Source organism: Lagenorhynchus albirostris, chromosome 16 (assembly GCF_949774975.1).
Source record: "Lagenorhynchus albirostris chromosome 16, mLagAlb1.1, whole genome shotgun sequence".
Lineage (NCBI taxonomy): Eukaryota > Metazoa > Chordata > Mammalia > Artiodactyla > Delphinidae > Lagenorhynchus > Lagenorhynchus albirostris.
In genome coordinates this window covers 52,316,438-52,338,717 of record NC_083110.1, presented here as the reverse complement: position 1 = coordinate 52,338,717, position 22,280 = coordinate 52,316,438, and the positions used below count along the sequence as shown (strand labels likewise).

General features: G+C 48.9%; 1 protein-coding gene and 1 long non-coding RNA gene across 3 annotated transcripts in view; one reads left to right on the top strand and one right to left on the bottom strand.

Annotated features, from left to right (window-relative positions):
• SORBS1 (sorbin and SH3 domain containing 1) overlaps positions 1-22,280 on the top strand; it is a 237,035-nt gene that overhangs the window by 136,555 nt on the left and 78,200 nt on the right. Inside the window, exons 7-10 of the mRNA XM_060125606.1 lie at positions 2,442-2,554; positions 8,557-8,919; positions 12,808-12,952; positions 16,799-16,828. Coding sequence (XP_059981589.1) covers positions 2,442-2,554; positions 8,557-8,919; positions 12,808-12,952; positions 16,799-16,828 — 651 coding nt within the window. The remainder of the gene's footprint in view (positions 1-2,441; positions 2,555-8,556; positions 8,920-12,807; positions 12,953-16,798; positions 16,829-22,280) is intronic.
• LOC132506845 (uncharacterized) lies at positions 1,122-8,326 on the bottom strand. 2 transcript variants are annotated; one of them, XR_009535971.1, is made up of 4 exons: positions 7,919-8,326; positions 5,725-5,818; positions 5,271-5,477; positions 1,122-2,676 (listed from the first exon to the last, which is right to left on the bottom strand). It is a non-coding gene; the product is annotated as an uncharacterized LOC132506845 (long non-coding RNA). The 2 variants fall into 2 exon arrangements; XR_009535972.1 differs by lacking the exon at positions 7,919-8,326 and adding an exon at positions 6,190-6,758.

The following is a 22,280-nucleotide window of genomic DNA, read 5'->3' as shown; positions in this document are numbered from 1 at the left end:
AGTGAGCTTTGCGTTATGGACCAGCAGCCTTACTATAACCTGGAGACATGTTAGAAATACAAATTCTCAAGCCTCACTTCTCCTCTGAGTCAAAAACTCTGGGGATGGGGCCCTGCGATCTGCGTTTTAACAAGCACTCCTGGTGGCTCCGATGCAGATAGACTGCTGTACCTGGATGCAAATCACTTGAAACCTGTTCCCCTGCCTGGCCTTTTGCTCTGACACCCTTTGGCTTCCACCATCTCCCTGGAATGTAGGCTCTGCTTTGTGGCAGATGGCAGGGTTGGTGGCCGTGGGGGGTGGACAGAGTGCTGCACTTGATTCTGGAGACCTGGGCTGACTGCTTTATCACTTCCTGGCTGTGTGACTTTGGGCCAGTCAATTGGCCTCTCTGTTTTTTTCATCCATGAAGCAGAGTGATTACCTGCCTCACAGACTTGTGTGCACTGAATTAAATACTAAATATATGCAAAAGTGGCCAACAGCGTCTGGCACTTAGAAAGACGTTCGATCCGGAAAGCCCATCTCTGATCCCTGAGGAAGCCACATTGAAATGGAGCCTTGGGCTGTGAGAGCTGCAGTGCTTTATTCCCCTCTTTATATAGGGTGAGATAAGGAGGCAACCAGAGAGGAGGAGGAAATTAAGGGACTGGCTCCATGAGGGGTTGGCAAACTGTGGCGCTTGGGCCTAATCTGGCCTATGCTTATTTTTGTACATCCCTTTAACAAGGGATGGGGTGTGTGTGTGTGTGTGTGTGTGTGTGTGTGTGTGTGTGTGTGTGTGTGTGTGTGTGTGTGTGTGTGTAATATTTTTTGGCTTGTCTTTAATTAGACTTAGCTCTTATGCTTTTAAAAGTGGAATCAATCAGAAGGTAAGCGTGTAGGGGAATAATTTTCCAATACATTTCTTGTAAACTCAAATTCTTCTTTGGAATAAAGCAGGCTTTGGTTTACTGTTCACAAGGTTACTTCTGAGTTGCAAAAGAAATTACCCTCTTCAATCTGGGCTGCCACAATTGGACAGAAAGCATGAGGACGCTTTTTTCTTGCATCTGGGTTTTTATATTTTAAGGGTTGAAAGAAAAAGAATGTGCTGTGTGAAAATTACATGAAATTCAAACTCCAGTTTCCACAAATAAAGGTTTATTGGAACACAGCCACCTTCGTTCACTTGATATTGTTTGCGGCTGCTTTTGTGCTACAACAGCAGAGTTGAATAGTTGTGACTGAGCCCATATGGCCGTCAAAGCCTAAAGTATTTGCTAACTGGCCCTTTACAGAAAAGGTTTGCTAACCCCTGGGCTACATGGAAGATAGAGAACAGAGACAAGAGATGATGCAGAAGATGGTGGTAAATAACAAACGTTGCTGAGCTCTGCCAGGCACTGTTCTAAGCATCTCTCATGCATTATATCTTTTAATTCTTAAAACAACACGTATGAAGCAGGCATATCGTTACCCCCATTTTTTATATGGGAAAACTGAGGCTTATAACTTGCCCAGGGCCACAGAGCCCATAGGTGGAGGAGCCAGGATTTGAATTGAGGTCCAGCTGCCTTCCCAGCCAAGCTTGTGACCACTGCGCCGTCCTGCCTCGTGGTGCTGGTCAGGTTAGGAGAGGTTTAGGGTCTCTGAGCTGCTCCAGGCAATAGATGGAGGGCAGGGTGGTAGCTGGCTGAAGGGGGACAAGGGTGCCTTGTAGTATGATGAAAACTCAGGGTGATTAGCTTTTGAAATCTTTATGTAGCTCGTTTAATGGAAAGAAGAAAGGCAGGCAGGGAGGAAAAAAAGCCCTTATCACAGCAGATACCTTGGGGCTTAAATCATGTTCTCGCCTTTGCGCAGCACCAACAGCCATGGAAAAAGTGCTTATCGATGTCTCCCTCTCCGGGTCTGTTAATTAGCCCAGGCTGCTGATGAGGAGAGGTCATTCTGGGCCCACGTCAGGCTTATAAAAGGGGAATGCAAGTTAGTGAGTCAGGACTGGACAGGAGAGTGCTGTGGCCTTTTTGTCTGTAAAATAAGAATGTCAAGAACAATTGTTTCTTCATTACTGTGAATGTGAGCCTTGTGTTTTCAAAGGTCAGCGCCTGTGAGCACATCATGGTTTAGAGTGGGTTCCTATGGTAATTAGACCATCGTGACTGAGGGCATTTTGTGTCAGGCAACGGAGTGCTGGAGTTTCGTCTTTCTGTGCAGTACGTGCTTGTTTCCTGCAAACGTAACCATTTCTGTTTTCCCCCCTTCTTGTTTTCATCCTTTGTGCGCCACATGTAGTTCTGGAGTCAGAGAATTCCTCAGCAGGTATGATTTCTCTTGCATCCTTTCTGTCCCTGCCCTTCCACCAGGAACCCTTCAATTAGAGGGGAACCCTTCAATTAAGAGGAGAACCAGGGAGTGTTCCTGTGAGTGAGGGGTTTCTTCTTTTTTTCATCTCTCAGATGAGTGGAGGCTTCCTTCCAATGCTGATGCCAATGGAAACGCCCAGCCCTCTCCACTCGTTGCCAAGGGCTACCGAAGTGTGCATCCCAACCTTCCTTCGGACAAGCCTCAGGTAGGTGGGCGCCCGGGGCGGGGTGGGGACTGTTCTTGAGTCGTTTAGCTTTTTGCACTTGTGACTTCGTGCTCGCCCAGCTGGATGACGGACTGGCTTCTGAGTCCCACTTTTGGCCAATTCTGAAAAAGCCCCAGGAGGACCAGAGTTAGGGAGAAGTTGGGGTCAAGGGAAGCAGATGTATGGGATGAGGCTGGTCTGTACCAGGGTATCAGAAGCATAAGCCCAATATTCTGTAGGTTTGAAACGTGTGTGGAAATGTTCTGAAAGAGGGAATGCCAGGTGGGAAAAAGCTCTGAGCCTGTTTTATGAAAACTCTTTAGAGCATAATATTCAGAAGGCGACTGTACTCTTGTGTTTATTTCATTAATTTGCTCGTGTTGAGGCTGTACGTTTCAGCAGCTCCGTCCTTACAGATTAAGATCAGGGAGCTGTGGCCAGTGCGGAATCCAGCAGCCTAGAAGCAGGCAGAAGCCAGAATGGCAGCACAGCGGGCTTTACACTGCCTGGCGCTACCCTACGCAAGAGTGTACCCCACGTTGTACAACTTGCAGTAGGAATAATTCTGCTTAAGTTTTCCCCCTACGTTGTTTTCCTCATCTTTCTTTCTTCCCCTTCCTGTTGGCTGCACTCTGCAGCTTATGGGATTTTAGTTCCCCAACTAGGGATCAAACTCAGGCCCTGAGCAGTGAGAGCGAGGGTCCTAACCACTGGACTGCCAGGGACTTCCCTGCTTTGCCATCTTGACGAAAGTAATAGACCCTGTTTTAATTCAGGCAATCTGTGAAGAGTGTTTTTATAGAGCAGAGTAATATCCATGGAACAGAGCAATCCTTTCTTTTAAAAAGCGCTGCGCTGCTCAAAAACGGCAGAAATGTGTTCCCTACGCAGTCCACCTCCCTGCGCCCGCCTGCCTTCTGTGCACATGCTCTCACAACTCGCAAGGAGCCTGGGGAATCCACGTGCCTTCCTTGTTCCCACCCCCGCTTCTCCGATAATCCTCTGGGTTCTGCTCGTGAGGACATAAAACTGCGCTCGTCCCTGGAATGAAACCAAGTCCGAGATGATGCCTTCCTTCCCCTTTGCAGACCCTTGTCTCCCAGGCTTAGAGGAGGTTGCTGAATCGCGTGCCAAGGCAGCACTACTCAGCCTCCCCGCCCCTACCATGGCCTGTCTCCTGTAGCTACTGCCACATGCATGCGGGGCCGCTGGTCAGGGCCAGGAGCTGTGAATGGGCCTGGCCTCCTGAAGTCCTCATTAGACTCGGGATGTGGGAGGTCTGTTGTCTGGTAAACGACTGGCCATAGTTTCCCTGTTTCTAAGACCTTTCCCAGCATCTAAGTCTGCTGCTGGTGGCAGGCATACTTCCTTCTTGGCGTTCTCGAGGTTGGATACAGTTGGCTCTATATCCAGGGTAGGAAATAGTTCTGATTAATGCAAGGCAAGTGTGGAAGCACATCCTCTTCCACTCTCAGGGACTTAGCCCAAAGGGTAGCTCACTAATTCCTTTTGGCTTCTGAAATAGCTCTTCTACAGAGAGAATTTTAACAGCGTGTGAAGTAAATAAAAATCCCCTTTAAATACATGTACTTACAGCAACTTTACTGAGCATTTGTTGTGTTTGGATCACTGTGTAAACATTGCCCTCAAGGAGTGTGTAAGGGTGACCTCATAACAAGGATAATCGTCCTGTAATGTGGGCTACGAATAGTGTATGCATTTTCTCATCGGTCACTATCTGGGAATTTTCTTTTTACCTGGGTGTCTGAAAAGATACTTGGCATATTGCTGATGTAGAGGTGTTATTCTATATATTCAGTGTAAGATTGGCCACCCAACTTTCAAGAGGCTTGAGGTCATAGATTCATTTTCTGAACGCAAAAATGACGTCTTGTCTCTGTAGCTATTGCCAGAGCTGTAAGTACACGCTGGCTTAGACAAAGCCAAGGGGGGCTGGGCTTCTCTCTGCTCTGGCTTGGTTACAGATGAAGACAGCTCTCAGACACCTGCAGGCCTAGCATCCCCTCCTAAGGATTGAGTTGGAGTCCGAGGACACACGGGCCAGAGGGGAATCCTATCTCCTGATGCTCCCACGTCTGCCTTTCCTCCTGCTGCCCTGCTCTCCTCACCCGCAGTGACGCGGAATCAGGGCTTTCCCCTCTCTGACAGCAGCATCTTGGGGATCCCCAGTGGAGGCAGGGATTGATAGTTTCTGGAACTGTACCTACTAGGAACATGTCAGATTCTTCAAGCAGCCCCATTTTTGTCACCACCCCATCTTCTAAAAAGGTAAATGGGATTTCATTAGTGGCCAGCTGGGCAGGAATGCCAACTGCCTATATGGTTCCCACAATGTTTACAATAAAACAGAAAGTAGTTCCTTACATGTAAAGTGACTGTGCCTATCCCCCTCCTTCTCTAGAGCTCACAGGAGCCCCAGGACAGGAAGGCCTTGGCTCTGAGTGTGTTGTCAACTCTCTGGGGAAGCGTCCTCTCTACAGGGTCAGAGCCCTGGGAAGGCTCAGGCCTGTTATAATGCAGCCCTGGCACCTTACATGGCCACAGCCAAATTAAGTTAAAAAGTCATTGAAACCGATTTCTATCTTTGGGCAAGAAGAAATCACATGTGGGACACTTGAGCTCGAAGTAAAAGTAAATTTGAGCCTAACTCAAAATTGCCTTTTACTTACCTCCCTGGCAACCATCGTCAACTTACCCGCAGTCCCTTTGGCGCATGCTTGGTCAAGTGTTTTGCTTCTGGAGAGCATCGTTTTAGTCTGTGAGTACACCCCAACCTCCAGCCTAAGTTCACTGAAACCGAGAGTACATCTGGATGGTTTTGCTCCTACTAATGACTGAAGATACGTTTTGTATTTTTGGCTGGTACACATGACCACATTCCACTGGCAGTGTCCTGGGCACCCTGTGGAAAGGATAGGCATCAAGTTAACCTAGCTTGCTGAGGGATGGGCTGTTTACTGTCTCTGGGTTAATATTCTAGTCCGGACTCATACTTTATTCTCACTTATTTACCCTCACTAGCATCCCTTCCCCCTTGCTGCCTGCACTCCACAAAAAATAAAAATAAAATAGGCCCACGCCCGTGCACCCTCCCAGTTTGGGGTCACAATCCATTTGCCATTTATCAACCAAACTCTAATGTACTTTACCTGTGCAATTTAGCAGACGGTTCTCATTTTCTTCTCATACTGGGCTATCTTTAAAGAGAGGGGCCAGTGAAGAAAATCTAGGTGTCTTAGGCTGCTGTAAGAAAGTATCAAAGACAGGTGATTTAATCAACAGACATTTATTTCTCACAGCTCTGGAGGCTGGGAAGTCCAAGATCAAGGTGCCAGCCTGTTAGGTTCCTGGTTAGGGCTCTCTTCCTGTCATGTAGACACCTGCCTTCTCACTGTGTCCTCACCTGGTGGAAAGACAGGGCTCTGGTCTCTCTTCCTCTTCTAATAAGGACCCCTATCCCATCATGGGGTCCCACCCTCATGACCTCATCTAACCCTAATTACCACCCACAGGCCCCATCTCCAAATGCCACCACTTGGGGTTAGGGGTTCAACTTAAGAATTTGAGGGGTCACACATCCAGTCCATAACATTAGGAAAATAAACGTATCTTACTTGATTCCAAGTTGAGCCACAGGCTGACAGGCGGCTGTCCTTGAAATGAGGATCATCTGGAGATTTACCCCACTTCCTGACCCTCTGCCTCGCTGAGACCCAGGGAGGAGCGAGGGGCTGTGTTGAGGGAGAGGGAATGAGGTGGGAGCTACAGTTTTCTAGCTCTGAGCCTGGAACCAGAGCTTCGGGCTTAAACCATGAGCCTGAGGCTGATCACCCCCTTTTAGGATTGTCTGTGCCTGGTGGGCTGGGTGGGAATGAGGAATGGTCTGGAATTTGGTAAACAGGCACAGTCCAAGCCAGTCAGATGCTTCATTGCCTGGTCTCTTTGTTCTGGGTGCGTCAAAAATGGGAGACTGCATGCTTTTAACCTCATGCCTGTCTTCCTTCTAATAATTAGTTCCATCACATTGTTTCCTCTGAGACAAGACGTGCGGATTCTAAGTCCTTAGCTAGCATTCTCTTCTTGGTGAGTTTTAAGTTGTTATGCTTATGGAACTGATGCTAAATCTTAGTGACTCAATTAAGACGGCTGCCTCCTGTGAACAACTAAGGATGATTCTTCCAGTTGTCCGTTTCCTGAGGGAATGGAAGACACTCGAGTTGGAGGGAACTTAAACTTTTAAAGCTGAAGGTACAAAGAGGAAAATCGTTGAGGTCTGGAGAAAGCTGGGGCCTCTGGGGCTTCTTCCGCTGGCGTTTAACCCTTGGGCACCCTTCTTGGGTCAGGAGGTCTCAGCCGGTACAGGTCAACCCAGGACTCGTGTCAACCTGACTTGGCACCTGGGCTGAGCTCAGCCTCCCTGTGATGTAAAGGAGAGTCAGGCCTGCCTCTCCAGGTGAGTAGGATTCAGTCCTTGGCTTTACCGCAAGGAAAAATGTACGGGCCATGAGGAGTCTAAGCTGAGGATTTGCTTAAAAACGTGTCCAGAGTTGTTTTTTCTTCAGGTCGTGTTGTGCTGTTTCTAATGGTCATCCTTCTTTCCATTTCCCCTCCTCTTTCTTTCTTTTTATTGTCTTAAAAATACTACCAAAGGTCCTCTCGCCCCCGTGCCCTCCTCTCCCTCAAGAGGACTGCTTTGCATGGCAGCCCCCCGGCACCCGCAGTTCCTTCAAGGACTCCCTTTACCTGAGCTCACCAAAGCCATACGGCCCGCCCGGCACCCCCAACCAGCAGAGCCCCTCACGACCCCGGCCCGTCTCCGTCCCCCTGGCAGCCAGATCAGCGCCCGAAGGTGTGCTGTGTCCTGGGCCCTCACTTCCGGGTTCCACGCTCCCCAGTGCTTGGTCCCACCCCCAGCAGTGCTGTGCAGCTGCCAGGACAGTTTATAGAGAGAATGTGAGCTCTAACCCACGTCATGAGGCAGTTGGGAATAAAAAGGTCAGCAGCTTATATGTACCTTGTTTATCCCGTAACATTCGCCCCGTGGCATCGGCAAACCTCTCTGGTGTTGCACGTGACCCAGACAAAGGCACTCCCTTGGAAGCTGCGGGCACTCGAGCACGGGCTCCCAGCATTGCCTCCTGCACAGCCGGCGCGGGGAAGCCACCCTCTGCTCCTTCTCCTGGCCCTCCCAAGCTATTCTCTGCCATCCGTAAGGATGCCATTAGCCGTGGCGAGAGTCCTTCCCCGGGGACTCGGCCTTCATCAGCAGACGCAGTGAGACCACCTGTGCTAGGCCCCCAGGTTACCTCTGATCCCGAAAACCGGAAGAGAAAAGAACCTTACCTTTTGCAGCCCTGTTATCCAGCCAAGGCAAGGAACTAGGAATGTTTGTGTGTCTCCTACACCGTCTCTTTCGAAAACTCGTGCGAGCAGCTTGTTTGTTTTCTGGGCTGCCCTACCTCCTTTTCCCCGTGAACGGTGCTGCAGCTTGAGGCGCAAACCCTTCTGTCTCAGCATCTCAGCACAGTCCTCCCTGTGTCTCCCCGCCTCTCTTTTCTATAAATACGTAAGTATGCTGGAGCCTAGAATCCGTAGACTAATAATATGGTGAACTATTCTGTTACATGTGTTTTGTAACAAGGTGCCAAAGAGACTGTATTTACTCCCAAGCTTTCAGGCTCTGCAAGCAGTTTTGGGGTTAAACACAGCCTGCCTGCCTGTTCTGTTGTTCTCTTTTTCTCAAGTGTTAAAAGGACTCAAAAATAGATGGGTGGAAAGTAAACTTGGATGGGGTTCCCTCTGTGTCATAGTGTCAGGAGGCCAACTGGCTAGCACTGACTGTCTCGTGTACTCTGAGGAAAGGGCACTGATTAAATATTTCTCAGCGTACATCACTGCATGTCCGCTCTCAGCTGTTTAAATATGGAATTCCTTCTTCCCTGCTGTACCCCTTTACGTAATGACCCCCTTATTTCCTACAGGATGCCACTTCCTCCAGCCCAGCCCAGCCTGAGGTAATAGTTGTCCCTCTCTACCTGGTTAACACTGACAGAGGGCACGAAGGCACTGACAGACCTCCAGCATCTCTGGGGCCCCACGGCCCCCCGGTCCCGGCGGCCGTCCCTGCCGGCTCACCTCTGACCTTGCCGACTCTAGACGATTTCATTCCCCCTCATCTGCAGAGGCGGTCTCACCACAGCCAGCCAGCCAGCACTCCTGGCTCCCTCCCCCCCGTTAGCCAGACACCGCCATCCTTCTCACCACCGCCTCCGCTGGTCCCTCCGGTCCCCGAGGGCCTCCGCAGAATCTCGGAGCCTGGCCTCACGGGAGCTGTTTCGAGTACCGTAAGCTTGCTAGATCCCCTTCCTCACAGCCTTCCTGAATGTCTGCTCCCGGCAGTAAAGAGAAAAAAAAAAAAAGAAAAGAAAGAAAGAAAACCCCAAAATCCCTTTCTCACTCAAGTACTAAGTTCTGAGAGAGATGTTGGCTGCCCTGTGCTTGTGTGATGACGGGACCCGTGTTTGCTTTCACTAGAGCATGCCTCCCCTGTGTGTTCCGTGGGCCCCTTGTGGCTGTCCAGCAACCTCTCTAGACCCTCTTCCTCTCTGTCCTGTTTGGAATGCACATCTCCCTGCAGAGCAGACCACCTCTGTGGCTTTCCTTTGGCTGGCTGTGCTCCTCGTAGGCCAGGCAGATGTAGTGCGGAGAGCGGAGGAAACCTGAGGAATTGTGTGGAAAAGCCATCAGTAGGCATGGTGCTAACTGTTTTTCTAACAGGGAGCAGGGAGGTTCTAGGGGAGGGAAAGATTCACTCGTGCTGATTTTGCAAGTAAGCAAACTCTCTTTTATATACAGCAATGGCAGAGAGTGGGTTTAAAAAAAAGTTTAATTGAGCAAATGGATATACAAGCCTGGTACAAGCATTAGCACTGTTTCCTCAAAAGGCAGAAATTTGCTGGGGCCCCTGCAGGGTGGCTGCCAGGGGCTTTGGAGGCAAAACAGTACCTGCCCCAGTGGTCATGGGAAGTTAGAGTGTCCCGACACTTCAGGTCCTGTCCTGCGAGGGACGAGGCCCCATCGTAATGGGAAAGCCCAAGTGCTTTAGAGGAAAGGCCAAGTCAAAGGGCTCAGTCTGTTCTCCCTTCAGGAGCCCTGGGAGCTGAGAGACTGCAAGAACCTCAGTGTGAGTCGTAGAATGGGGACGCACGGATCTGTCGGGGCTGTGGGTGCAGTGGAACTGAGTACGCAGAAGTTTCTGATACAGGGCTTGGCACGCAGAGAGTGCCCAGTAACTGTTAGCTTTGGGGCTGAGGAGTTGCCCTAGCAAATGGACCAGAGCTCCTCAAAACTAAGTGGCTGACTAAGTAGCAGTTCATCATTGAGTTCCTGCCACGTTCTGGTTTTCCTGCTAGATCCTGTGGGCACAGCTGTGAACAGGATTTATCTGAGTGGTGTATTGGTGCTCAAGTGTAGCGTACATGGGATCCTCTGAGGTTATACTCCTTGAGTTTCTTATTGAGTGGGTCTGGGGAGGGGCCGAGGACTGAGATGTGGTAACAGGCATCCTGGGGGATTCTGACGCTGAGGATCTGTGGACCACATTTTAAAACGTAGCAACCTAGTGGGCCATGCAGTTGGCTGCTGGAATTAAACGTTCATTGACATCCCTCTGCGGAAAGAGGTATGCCTACAAAACTGGCTCCAGTGGCTCATTAAACTGAAGCCAGTCACACAGAAAGCGGGAAGGAAACTTGTTTTTTGACTTGTAAAAGAAATTACAGTGAGATATCAGGCACGCCAAAGCTGGGAAAGGCTACATCCCGGGCGGGGTCCTCTTCTCTAATCTCTAGGTACAGCACATCACGGTTAGGTGAGGACCTGGCCAGATGTGGCCCAGGGGCTTTGGATATCCTAGCTTTGAGCTTGTCCACTCAGCCCTGTTGGAGGAAGGTGCCAGACTGTTCGCTGATGCGTTCTCCTCACCCCAGCTCAATTTGTAGGTGCGTTTAGAAGCCGCTCTTGTTTTGGAGAGTACAGGCACAGAAGGTTTCTCTGGAGCGTCATGTAAAGCACATCTTATTTTTAGTGCACTAGTAGCTTTCTTGTGTACCCTACACTTTGTCATTTGCATCGATCTAGATTTCCATATTGAGTTTGTCTCATGCATGCCAGGACAGATGAGTTGGGACAGTGTCCTCAATTTCTCAAACCTGTTTGGTCAGCCTGGTACTGACTTCCCAGGAGGACTTCCTTTGGCCCGATAACTTCTGGTTTGGCCCTGGGTACAAACAGTAAGAGGTGAAAAAGGAAACTGGTTGGATTCCTGCAATGAGTGAGAATTGTCAAGAGGAACAGGAGCCCCTGTGGATGGCGGCCAAGCCACAAGTTGATATCTGCTCCATCTGCAGGGATTGGAGAGTAAGAGGGAAGAAAATTCATGTTAATTGATCCAGGTTCTTTTAGCCAATAGCTATTTTTGTGATGTTCCCGAGATAAGATTTACACCAGAGTAAAATTTGTGAGATGCTTAATGTTCACACGATCCATCCAGGCATTTATACTTTACGGAGCTGTATGCCTGATTTTTTGTGTGTTTCCTGGGGGCATTATGGCAGATTTATCTTTATTACATCACTTCGGAAGTCAATTAGGAAAAGTGTAATTGCTTTTCCACTATACCAAAGAAAAAGTTGAGGTGAGGCACTTTTTGAACAAGATCATATTGTGCCTCTTGAGTCTTAGGGAAAGGTTTTATTTACTAAACTGAGCTGCCACTCATAATTAACAGCTATGACATTAGGGCACTTTCAGAAGAGGTGAGCTGACCAAGCCAGTGTTTTTTTGTTTGTTTGTTTGTTTTTGTTTTTTTTTTTTTTTGGTACGCGGTACGCGGGCCTCTCACTGCTGTGGCCTCTCCCGTTGCGGAGCACAGGCTCCAGACGTGCAGGCTCAGCGGCCACGGCTCACGGGCCCAGCCGCTCCGTGACACGTGGGATCTTCCCGGACCGGGGCACGAACCCGTATCCCCTGCATCGGCAGGCGGACTCTCAACCACTGCACCACCAGGGAAGCCCCAAGCCAGTGTTTTTAAAGGAAGCTCCTACTGTGTGTCAGGAGCTGTCCTGGGTTCTGACACTCACATCCTCTCTTTTGGTGGGCACATGTTCTCTTGCTACAGAGGTTGTTCAGAGACACCTTTGCTGGTAGACGACTCCTGTCAGCCATGTGGCATTTACTGAGCACACGTGGTCTGCAGGGCATTGTGCTAGGTGCAGGGGGAAGAGGAGGAAGGGAGGCATAGCCCTTGTCCTGCAGGTACTTACAGAGCAGTTGGTCTCTGGTGGCGCACACTGACTGCTTCGAGCTACACTTTTATCTAGAAGGTCTTGTTCTTCAGACCTTTGGGGAATGACATTGTGGCTTTGGGGTGTGTAAACATCAGAATAGAAACTTGGCAAAATTTATAGGCATGATAGAGGAAACTGTCTACATATCTTTACTGCGTTTTGAGGTCCTATTTTCATGTGTTTAAAAAGACTGCTATTATTCCCATCATGCAGATTATAATGTTAGTAGTAATAATTTTATTGGTATTTCTGGCAGACACCTCAGGATTTCCAAGTCAGGATTTTCATAAGTCTTTACTTCAGAGATCTTTGTCAGTCAATATTAGAGTGAGAAAATGTCACAGTACGACAAGATAATGTCCAGATCTCAGAAGCGCGTGCTAGTAGGGTCGTTCAGTGGTGTAGGTAAGAGTAGCTTTCCAAGAGTTCCAGTGCTTAACTCTTCCCTCTTACGTCAATGGCTTCTCGTCCTCACAATGTCTCGTGTTGCTCTAAACAAGTACTAAACTTTCCTGATTTTCCCCAATTAAACCACCTTTTGTTCTCAGATTGCATTGGGGATTGCATGAGTTTTGCATGTTATGCTTCTTCGAATTTGCTTTTTCAGTAACCGGATTGAGCCACAGTTATGACCAGATGAAAATAATGAATGACGTTGCTGAGACTTCGAGTAACAGTCACCTTCCTTCTCTCCCTTTACTAATCCCAACAAAGAGAATAAACATTCCAGATTAAACTTATCTAACTGGAATTAATATGTCTCACTGGTTACATTTCTTTTTATAATTAAGGTCCTTGTAAAGCTTTAAATCTCTTCTTTTTAAAAAGTGGTACCTCTCGGTTTCACGTAGTTGCAGTGAGTGACAACGTTTGTTTTCTTTTCAGGATTCAAGTCCTCTACTAAATGAACTTTCTTCGTCGCACGTTGGAACTGATTCCCAGACCTTTGCACCAGTTAGCAAGCCATCATCTGCCTACCCCTCCACGACAATTGTCAATCCTACTATTGTGCTCTTGCAACATAATCGAGGTAAGGGATCTGCAAGGAGCACCCCGCCCCCAGCTGGCTGGAATCAGCCATAGCTGCACTGTGACATCTGGGGCAAGGATTCTGCCATTCCGCAGCATTTTCTACAAATCCCATCCTTCCCCGAGGCCATCTGCCCCAGTTTACTCACTCCCACGACCCACAAAGTGGATCACAGCAGCAGACAGAGGCCCCTGTCTGGGCATGAGGTCAGGTGTCTGAATAAGTAAGTAGGTGACGTGTGTCCCACAGCCAGGGTATTCAGTTTTCTTCAGATGGGAGCTCCAAAAAGAAAGAAAAGACAGAAAGGAAAACATCTGCCCCTTAATTACCGTCATGAGAGTTCTCGTCAGGGCTCTGCTAGGAAAATCCAGGTGCAGTAATACCTCTTTTAATTACTGTCCTAAATCCTGTAGTTCTGTGACATGAATTTTCTAGAAAGTAAACTTTTGAGCACCAAAATTAAAAAAAAAGGAAAACCTACTGGATGGGAAATTTTCTAGAATAGAAAACATGTTTTTGTATCTCTGAAACAGAGGCTTTTGAACTTTTTCTTAGTGACTCATGGCCTTCATTCTCTCCAGAAGTCACTGCACTGGGCTTTCCCTCAGTGGCGCCCTCTGGGGACTTGGCGTTGGTGTGGCTTCTTGCCCCTTGCCCTATGTGGCCCCCGGTACGCGGGCCTCTCACTATTGTGGCCTCTCCCGTTGCGGAGCACAGGCTCTGGACGTGCAGGCTCAGCGGCCACGGCTGAGGGTTTTCGTGTTTGTTTTCTAGAGTTTCTCTGACTGCTGCTGGTTGGTTCTTCCCTTTCTCTGAAGGGGTGTTATAGGGGAAACGGAGCGCATTGTGGTAGTAATGATATATGTTGACCCTTCTGCTTTAAAATCCCAGAAGATGATTCTAAGTCCCAAGTTTTCCTTTTTGAAATTCCATAGAGGAATAAACGTCCCCTTCTCAAAAGTCCTTTGCGGTGTGAAATGTAAAGTCTTCAAGCAGTTTCCTAGTGTAGAAAGGGCTCTTGAGTCTGAATTTCAAAGAACGGTGGAGGTTTCATTATTTTATTTAGAGCTCAGAGCTCGGTACCAAATCTTCCTTTTCTTGACTCCCTGCTCGCCTACTTCATACTTTTCCTCCCCTCCCCTCCCTCTCTGTATTGACTTGGATGAGAATGGGACTGGAGTCTATTTTTAATTGTTTTCCGTATTAAATGGAGTTTTCTATTTCCTGCCCCAAACTTGAAAAGCAGATGAATGAAACATTTTCTCTCACAGCCATCCCACTCAAATCATAGTTATTTTAGTAATTTTGTTTTTTTTCATTCTGTGTGGTTCCCATATTAATTTTCACCGATGAATCTATGTTCTTCAAAAGATAGAAGGGCCCCACCCCCTACACTAAGCTACGTAAGAGCCCGTTTTCCTTTCAGCAGTGCCATCCCCCTTGCTGGCAGTAGCCTTCTCTGCCCAGAAAGTGCCCATAATGCAGGACAGAGTGAAATGCTGGTTCTCTATGAACTTCTTTATGACTCATCTTTTTAAAAAACCCACTCAAAAAGAAGCAAGTTAGTTCCCAGAAGGAAGGGCAGTTTACTCCCAAGGCTGCTTGGTTTTTGGGAAATGCCAAGTGTAATGCCAGCTACTTCTGGTGGCACCTAGTGAGACGTTTTTGGGCACAGAAGTGCCTGTGCTTCCTTCTTGCTTCTTCCCTGAACAAATGGAGTCTTATTTGCTCAGATGCCTTTGGTTCTTGCCTTTCTCTTTTGTCCAAGTCCTGCCTTTGGGCTTAAACATCAGAATCGTGCAGCCTGAATCACACGTCCCTCAGGAAAGGGTTCAAGTACTTTGCCGTTTGGAATTAAAAGGTAGCTTCCCCTACGCTCCTTAAGGAGGCGGGAAGAGTTGAGGAGCACGGAAACGCCCAGTGCAACTGACTTTGGATCACTAATCATCAACTCACTTTAGGTCAGGCATTTTTGGCTTCGCTTTGGAATTTACCCAGCCTGACAGCCCTGCTTTGCCTCCCAAAACGTACCCGTGAAAACAATTTAACTATTGCGAAGTCTCCTGAGGGAGTGATAACTCTGCTCCACTTCTAGAATTCTAGTTTAGTCATCGTAAAAAAGGTTCCCGTTGTTCCTGCCTAGGCTGCCCCAGGGCGTAGTGCGACAATAACCCTGTCTCCCCAGTTCAGGCCCCCCTACTGCAAACAAACGGAGGGGCACTGCGCCTCTGGCCTGGCTCTCACAGTTGTGTAAACATAGCCCTTGCCCCTCTCTCTGGAGCTTTCCGTCCCTCATGTGTTTGAGGGCAGATGGCTTATGATCAGTCTGGGGAGGAGGATTTAAACTGGAAGACTCTCAGGACTGAGAGTGCACGGGTGGTTCTTGGTCTCCAGTGTGCATAGCATGCTGGGAGTCACATTCAGGAGGTCTTTGGCGGGGAGGCATGGGGAAGAAGCTCTGCATTTTTCAGCACGCTTGCAGGGCAAGTCCATGGACCACATGAAGGACAGGAGTTCCGCGGTCCCAGACTTCTAGATCTCATGGTCGCGTGAAACGGCCTGGGGACTAGCCTGGGGTTGCTAATTTCTAACTTTTGCTAAATAACACTCTTGAAAAACAACCACTGTGATCTACACTGCATGCATCTCTTTCTATGAAGGAAAGGCTATTCCACACCTCAGAAGCGCGATACCACATAATCTTTTCAACTGAATAAATTTGCTTTTGATTGCTAGGGAAGGCCTTGCTTCCAGCTTGGAGACTAGCCTTTGGTTACCATAGATCCAGTGAGCACTTTGATTTAACAGACAAGGAAACTGAGGCTGAGACGTTAAGTGGTTGGTCAGTGCCATCTGGCAAGTTGCTGGCAGAGCTGAGCCTAGGGCTCTGCTGGGCTTCTGTGGTACAGCTAGTGTGAACCTTGCCCACGTGCCCGACGTACACAGGGCGGCTTCCACCGGCTGCGAGCTCCCCTGCTGCTCTGTTTACTTCTCGCCACGCTGGTTCTGGAGGGAGGGTGGGGATGCTGCCAAGGGGGACGATGACAGCACCCTTGGGCTGGCAAGTGTTCTATTTTTATACATGTGGCTGCTTTATACTTAGCAGCTGTAGAAGGTAAAGGTCATGTCTGTGCTTATCCCAAAGCACATACGCACAGAACTCTCCAAAGGAGATGCTGGCCTCCCCACCGCGAGACTGCCCAGGAGGGTGGGAAACCAATGGACCTCCCACTGTTAAGGAACCAGTGGGACCTGCTGATTAGAGTTGGAAAGAAACCTGGGGGACCCAGGTTCTAGACGCAGCTCTGATTTTCAGTGTCATCTTGGGTAGTTTGTGCCCCTTATGTGAGGTCTCTCAGCCAGTGCTGACCTACCTGCTAGAGTTACTGTGAAGATTAAAAGCGTTCACACACGTGAAAGCTCTTAAAACAATATCTGGCATTTCACAAGCTCTCAGATGGTAGCTGCCATGGTTATGATTACATTCCCTCAAAAGGTACCAAGACTGGGGTGTATAAGGTCCTGCTCCCTTGAGACCAGGGGAGTTGAGGGCCTCCTTCAGTGATCAGATCACTTTAAGAGGTAAACAACCATAAAACAGTGATTGTTCCCTGAATCCTGGCACGAATCTAGGGGGAGAGGGACAGGAGACACCACACCCAGATTATGAAGCCACATTAGTATCCCTGTATGCAGCTGGACTACACAGCATTTTAGCATCTAAGCCCAGAGGACAGTAAGGACACAGGTTTGGGGATCCTAACGAGTTATGCCAGGACTTCTTGGTCTTACCATGTCTGTGTAAATCTCACTTACACTGTGTTTTTTTTTGTTTTTTTATCACAGAACAGCAGAAACGACTCAGTAGCCTTTCAGGTAGGTGAGAAATATTTATTTACATACTAACACGTGTTCTGCTAAAGCCATCTTCTGTCCACCACCTGATGTGTTCAATCAGTGAAGTCTTGCGAGCTTCTCTGATGTGTTGGGAACTGCTTATTGCTGGCTGCAAGGATGATCAAAACAGGCATGGTTCCTGCCTCCCTGGAACTTGAAGGCTGGTGGGGGCACACTAGTGGTGCAAACTAGTAAACGTGTCCAGTGGGACAGTGACAAGTGCCTTGATCGGTAAGAACTGGCTATTCTGAATAAAAAGGACAAGGAGCTATGCTTTGGATGGAGTGCTCCTGGCCAGCATCGTTGAAGAAGCCACCTTCCTATTGCTTCTGTGTCTCTTCTTGGGTGTGACAATCTGGGGTTGGGAAATGTGGATCAGTTCTCTCCTTTTTGGGTGGCAAACCCAAATGCCAATAGATGACCCTGGGATGATGGACCAAGGGGAGAGCCTCCAGACCAGCAGTGCCTGGAAGAGGGTTGGGGAGCACAGCTTCTTGAACTTGAGCTGGCATCAGACCCTCCTGGAGAGCTGGCCAAAGCCCAGATTCCTGGGCCACACCTCCAGAGTTTCGGATTTCATGGGTATAGGCGAGAAGTTGCATTTCTTTTTTCTTTTTTTTAATATTTATTTATTTATTTGGCTGCGTTGGGTCTTAGCGGCGGCATGAGGGATCTTCGTTGCGGCACGTGGACTCCAGGGTTCTCTATTTGTGGTGTGCAGGCTCAGTAGTGGCGCACGGGCTTAGTTGCCCCACAGCATGTGGGATCTTAGTTCCCTGACAAAGGATCGAAACCACGTCCCCTGCATCGGAAGGCAGATTCTTAACCACTGGACCACCAGGGAAGTCCCAGAAGTTGAATTTCTAACCAGCTCCCCGGCGATGCCGATGCTTCCCTCTGTACTGACTGCACTGGAATAGCAGGTTTCATCAAGAGCCGACAGTGGTGGGGAGTGACTGCAAATATAATCAGATATCAGGGCTCACTGCCTGACAGAGTGCGCAGGATTGGGACAAGGTTGGGGTGGGGAGGGAACCCAGGAATGGGAATGTTTGGCCATTTCCTTCCGGCTTTCTGCAGCCATAATCCTGGTTCTCCCACCTACTGATGGTGAGACCTAAGGCAGGTTACTGATGATCTAAACTGCAGATCAGTTTTTATCTGCCAGATAGGGAAAGCAGTAGCGCCTCCTGGGTTCTGCTTGTCAACATCTTAGCACTGAGTACTGGCGCTCACGCGCTTGATAGAAATGAGCTACTGTTGTCAGTAGGCGCCTCCGCTGGCTCACTTGTCGTTTTATCGAGTGCCTACTTTGTGTAAGACACCAAGCCAGGCTCTGGGGCTGTTTCAGGGAACTGTGCTGCCCTCAAGCAGCTAATGGTGTGACATCGTGGCTTGGAACCTTGTTTTGGTCATGGACTCATTTGGAGAATCTAAGCAAGGCAGTAGATTCATTCTCTAGAAAAAGCCACATGCATGCAAACACATGGATTTGCCGGTACTCGTGATCTCTGGGGTTGAGGACCCCTGATCTGGTGGATAGCAAAAGCCACCATTTTTCTGAGCATCTACTCCATGAGTTCTGTGTTCCTTCATCCCGCTGCTGTCCTTGTGATTCGTGGAGAGCCTGGTGGGGAGGACATGGGGTTCTCACACCCTCTCCACTTTATCCAGGACTTGGCCGCAGGACCAGGACAGGCCGTGGCTGAGTTCAAGGTGCCCTTTGCTGCCCCTCCTGGAGCTGCCGCACTCCAGCCCACTTCATTCCCTGGCCCCAGCCCAGATTGCTGAGAACAGGGCGGCTCTGAAAAGGAGCTCCTGTGGGTGCCTTCCTGCTTTGGGGAGTTTGAAAAGGCACCTCAACACAAGTTAGGGGACCCAGAGTTTGGTCCTGGTTCTTGCCTCTTATAGTAGCTGTTTGTCCCTGGGTAAGTGACTTCACCTCGCTGAGCCAGTTTCCTCGTATGGGAAATAGGCGTGTAATCCTTGCCCCTGCCTCAAAGAAGCGTTGTAGGGATCATTTGTGATGGGAAGAGGGAGGAGGGTGCTTTGCACACTGGAAGGTGCTGTGTGAATGTCGGGGCTTCTCTATCATGCTGGCAGGCTCAGGCCATTTCCTCCGCTTTAAAATAAGCCCAGCGCTTCCATCCCCCACTTTTGGTGCAGATCCACTAAGGGTATTTGATAGAGCGGGACGTAAAGTAGGTGCTCACTAAAAGCAGTTTTGTTTAAAAAGGAAGAGCACCGTTTTGTTCAGGAGCTCCTGAAGGAGAGAAGGCTGGTGGGGCTGGTGCTCTAGTCTGTGCTCTGGAGTAAGAGAAAGTAAGGCTTTTCCCCCCACCCTAGTGGTGATGGGACTTGGAAGGACCACCAGCCTCCCTCCCACTAACCGATATTTTTATTAAACCTCTGTGGGGCTTCATGCTTAATGAGATTCCTCCAGGAATGAGACCCGCATGGGATTTGGCCTCACGAAGCTCCTGTCCCCTGGGTGGCAAGACAGGAAAACAAGGGCTGGGACAGAGGGGCTGGCATAGGGTACGGAGAGGCCACCCCTCCCTTCCCCGAGGGAAGTGTAAGCAGCGCTGTGATCCTCAGTCACAAAGCTTTGGATGTGAAGACTAGGGATGCTTTCCCACCTCCCACAGACACAGATGCCCTGTCCAGGTTGTCAGCAGCATCCTTTATTGAGTGGCCCTTTCCAGGACCTTCCTTTGAAAGCACAGTATAAAACTCGAAGGAAATGCTCCAGGGTGTCATGTATTTGCCTAGTGAGAAATAGCAGCAAGGCTTCATCGTAACCCATTGGATGTCACAGGGTGGCCCCATCACCTGCATGGTACAATGAAGTGTCACCTTGGGTTTCCACTGTATAAAGAAACACTTCTTCTTCAGAGGCTGCAGTTCGGCCCTCTGTGTGTTGAAACCCACTCAGTTACAAATCACATGATCATAGGCTTCTAAAGTAAAAGAGTTCAGGGCTAATTTTCGTAGATCACAAGGACTCTGGCAGCTTGGGAACAAATCCATGGACTGTCAGCCTGAGTTTTGCAGTTAAGTGATGGCTGCTAGAGCCACCTGCCCTAACAATTTCTTAAGAATTACTCTAGGTCTGGAAACGCTGAGGTTGGCGTATCTGTGATCTGCCTCTGAAGAGATGACAGTAGAGCGTGAGGACAAGCATCTCTAAGCACTTGGTGAGACAGCTTGAAATCAGCCTCACCTGCTGCAACTTGATCACACTGAGGCAAGGCCTTTCCAGTCGGGAGGGGAGTGTTCAGCACAGCCATGTTAAGGAGGGACTCTGGTAACTCAACATTCCCCCACCCTCCCGAGCTTCCTGCCAAATCCTTGGCCTCCTGTTGGAATTTTGTGGGAGCCCGAGAACTCATCCCGTAAAACCAGTCTGGTCTTAACATCTTGTAAAGCTTATCGTGGTGATACCAGAGATACAACAAACCAGTGAATAAAACAAAAAAGAAGTAGGCTCACAGATGTAGAGAACACACTAGTGGTTTCCAGTGGTGTGAGGGGGTGGGAAGTACAACCTATTGGGTGTAAGATGGGCTACAAGGGTATATCATACAACACGGGGAATATAGCCAATATTTCGTAATAACTGTAAATGGAGCGTAACCTTTAAAAATTGTATTAAAAATTAAATCAGCAGTGTGAAATCATTTTAATTAAGGAAAATCCCTGTCTTTAAAAAAAAAAAACAACTTACGGTGATGGGGTTTTCTGAAGCACTCACGAAGCCGAGTCTTGCACAGCATGTTTAGAAATTGTTCTGCGGTCGCAGAATGAGTATTCATTTCAGTAGTTTGTTTGAAACCCGGGCAAAGCCACTCCATGGAGCCGTCTGTGAAAGTCGTAAACCTGGGCTCGCTGGTGGCAGTGTTTCCCCAGCTCCCGCGCACAGACATCTCTGACCTCAGCACCGCTTTCCATGTACCCTGGAACATGGAATGTTTAGTCCTCCAGCCAGCACTCGGAGCGTTTTCTTTTCTCAGAGATGAGAACCTCTCCCTCAGTCAATGAACAGATCCTTCCTGGACACGTACTAATAGCCTGGGCACATCTTCATCCCCTGCCGCCTCACCTCATGCGCTCCACTGGTAGGACATAAGACTCCCCGGTGTAACCCTTTTTGCCCCCCAGTCTTTTGGCCTCTCTGGTGACCATCTGACATGCTCCCTCCTCCCGTGCTGACCTCCTCCCTACCTAACTGCCCGCTTCCTGCCCCTGAAATCTGGCATCTGCCCTCACTCCCCTCCTGAAATTTTCTCGCTCAGAGAGATCCTGTGACTCTTTTTTTGCCTAAGGCAATGCCGCTTCCTCTGCTTCAATTTCTTTTTTTCGTTTTTCTGTTTTTTCCTCTGACGCGTTACCATCCCACTTCTTGGAACTCTGTCTTCTCTGGTTTCAGTGACACCTCACTTGTTCCTCTCCGGTTCATCTCCTATCCCTCCAGCAACAGCTGCAAGCTTCTGGGAACCCTTTTTTTTCCCTGCTTTTCAGCCTGTATCCGTGACATTCCTTCGTGCATGACTCCGGCCCTTGACTCTGCTGTCATCTCCTCCACTGACCTCTTCCATCTCCTGGCCTTCAGCCATCACTTTTGTGCTGATGGCTCCAGAATCGCCCTCTTCCGGGGCCTCTCCCTGGGCTTCACTCTCACGTTTCTTCAGGGTCTCCAGGGCACTTCTACTTGAGTGTCTCGCTGTCCCCTCAAAGTTACCCTGTCTAAGTGCAGGGAGCCTTCTCTCCCTGCCTTCCCCAGCCCAGTTCCCTTTCCTGACTTCTCTGTTTGGATCAGGCCAGGCTCCCAGGCTCGAAACCTTGGTCCCACCTTGGAGGGAGGCCAGACAGGATGTGGTTCAGCGAGGACCGCTGGAGTCAGGTGGACGCTAGGCCAGATCCCGGCTTGGCCACACGCTGCTGTGTGACCTCAGGCAGGCTACTTTAACTTTTCTGTGCTTTGTTCCCCTTGCCTGTCTTTTAAAAATGGAGGGATGACTTAATGGACCAGTAACTGATACTCTGAAAAGCTCAATGCAAACCACAGCACTAATAAATGGTTAGATGGGCATTCATACTCTACTGCTGTTCTGTCCAGTATGGTAGCCACTAGCCAGCCACGTGTGGCCATGGAGCACTTAAAATGTGGCTAATGCAAATCAGGAGGTGCTGTAGATATAATACACACGCTCACATGCAGTGCTTGGTACAAGATAAAGAGTGTATAACACCTCATTAGTAACTGCTTATACTGATTACATGTTGAAATGATATTTTAGATAGAGTAAATAAAATAAAAATTAATTTTACTTGTTTCTTTTTTTAAAAAATGGAGGGATGATGATAGTTTCTTCCTCGTAGAGTTACTGGGAGGATGAGCTGCGATAATGTATGTGAAGAGCTTAGCACA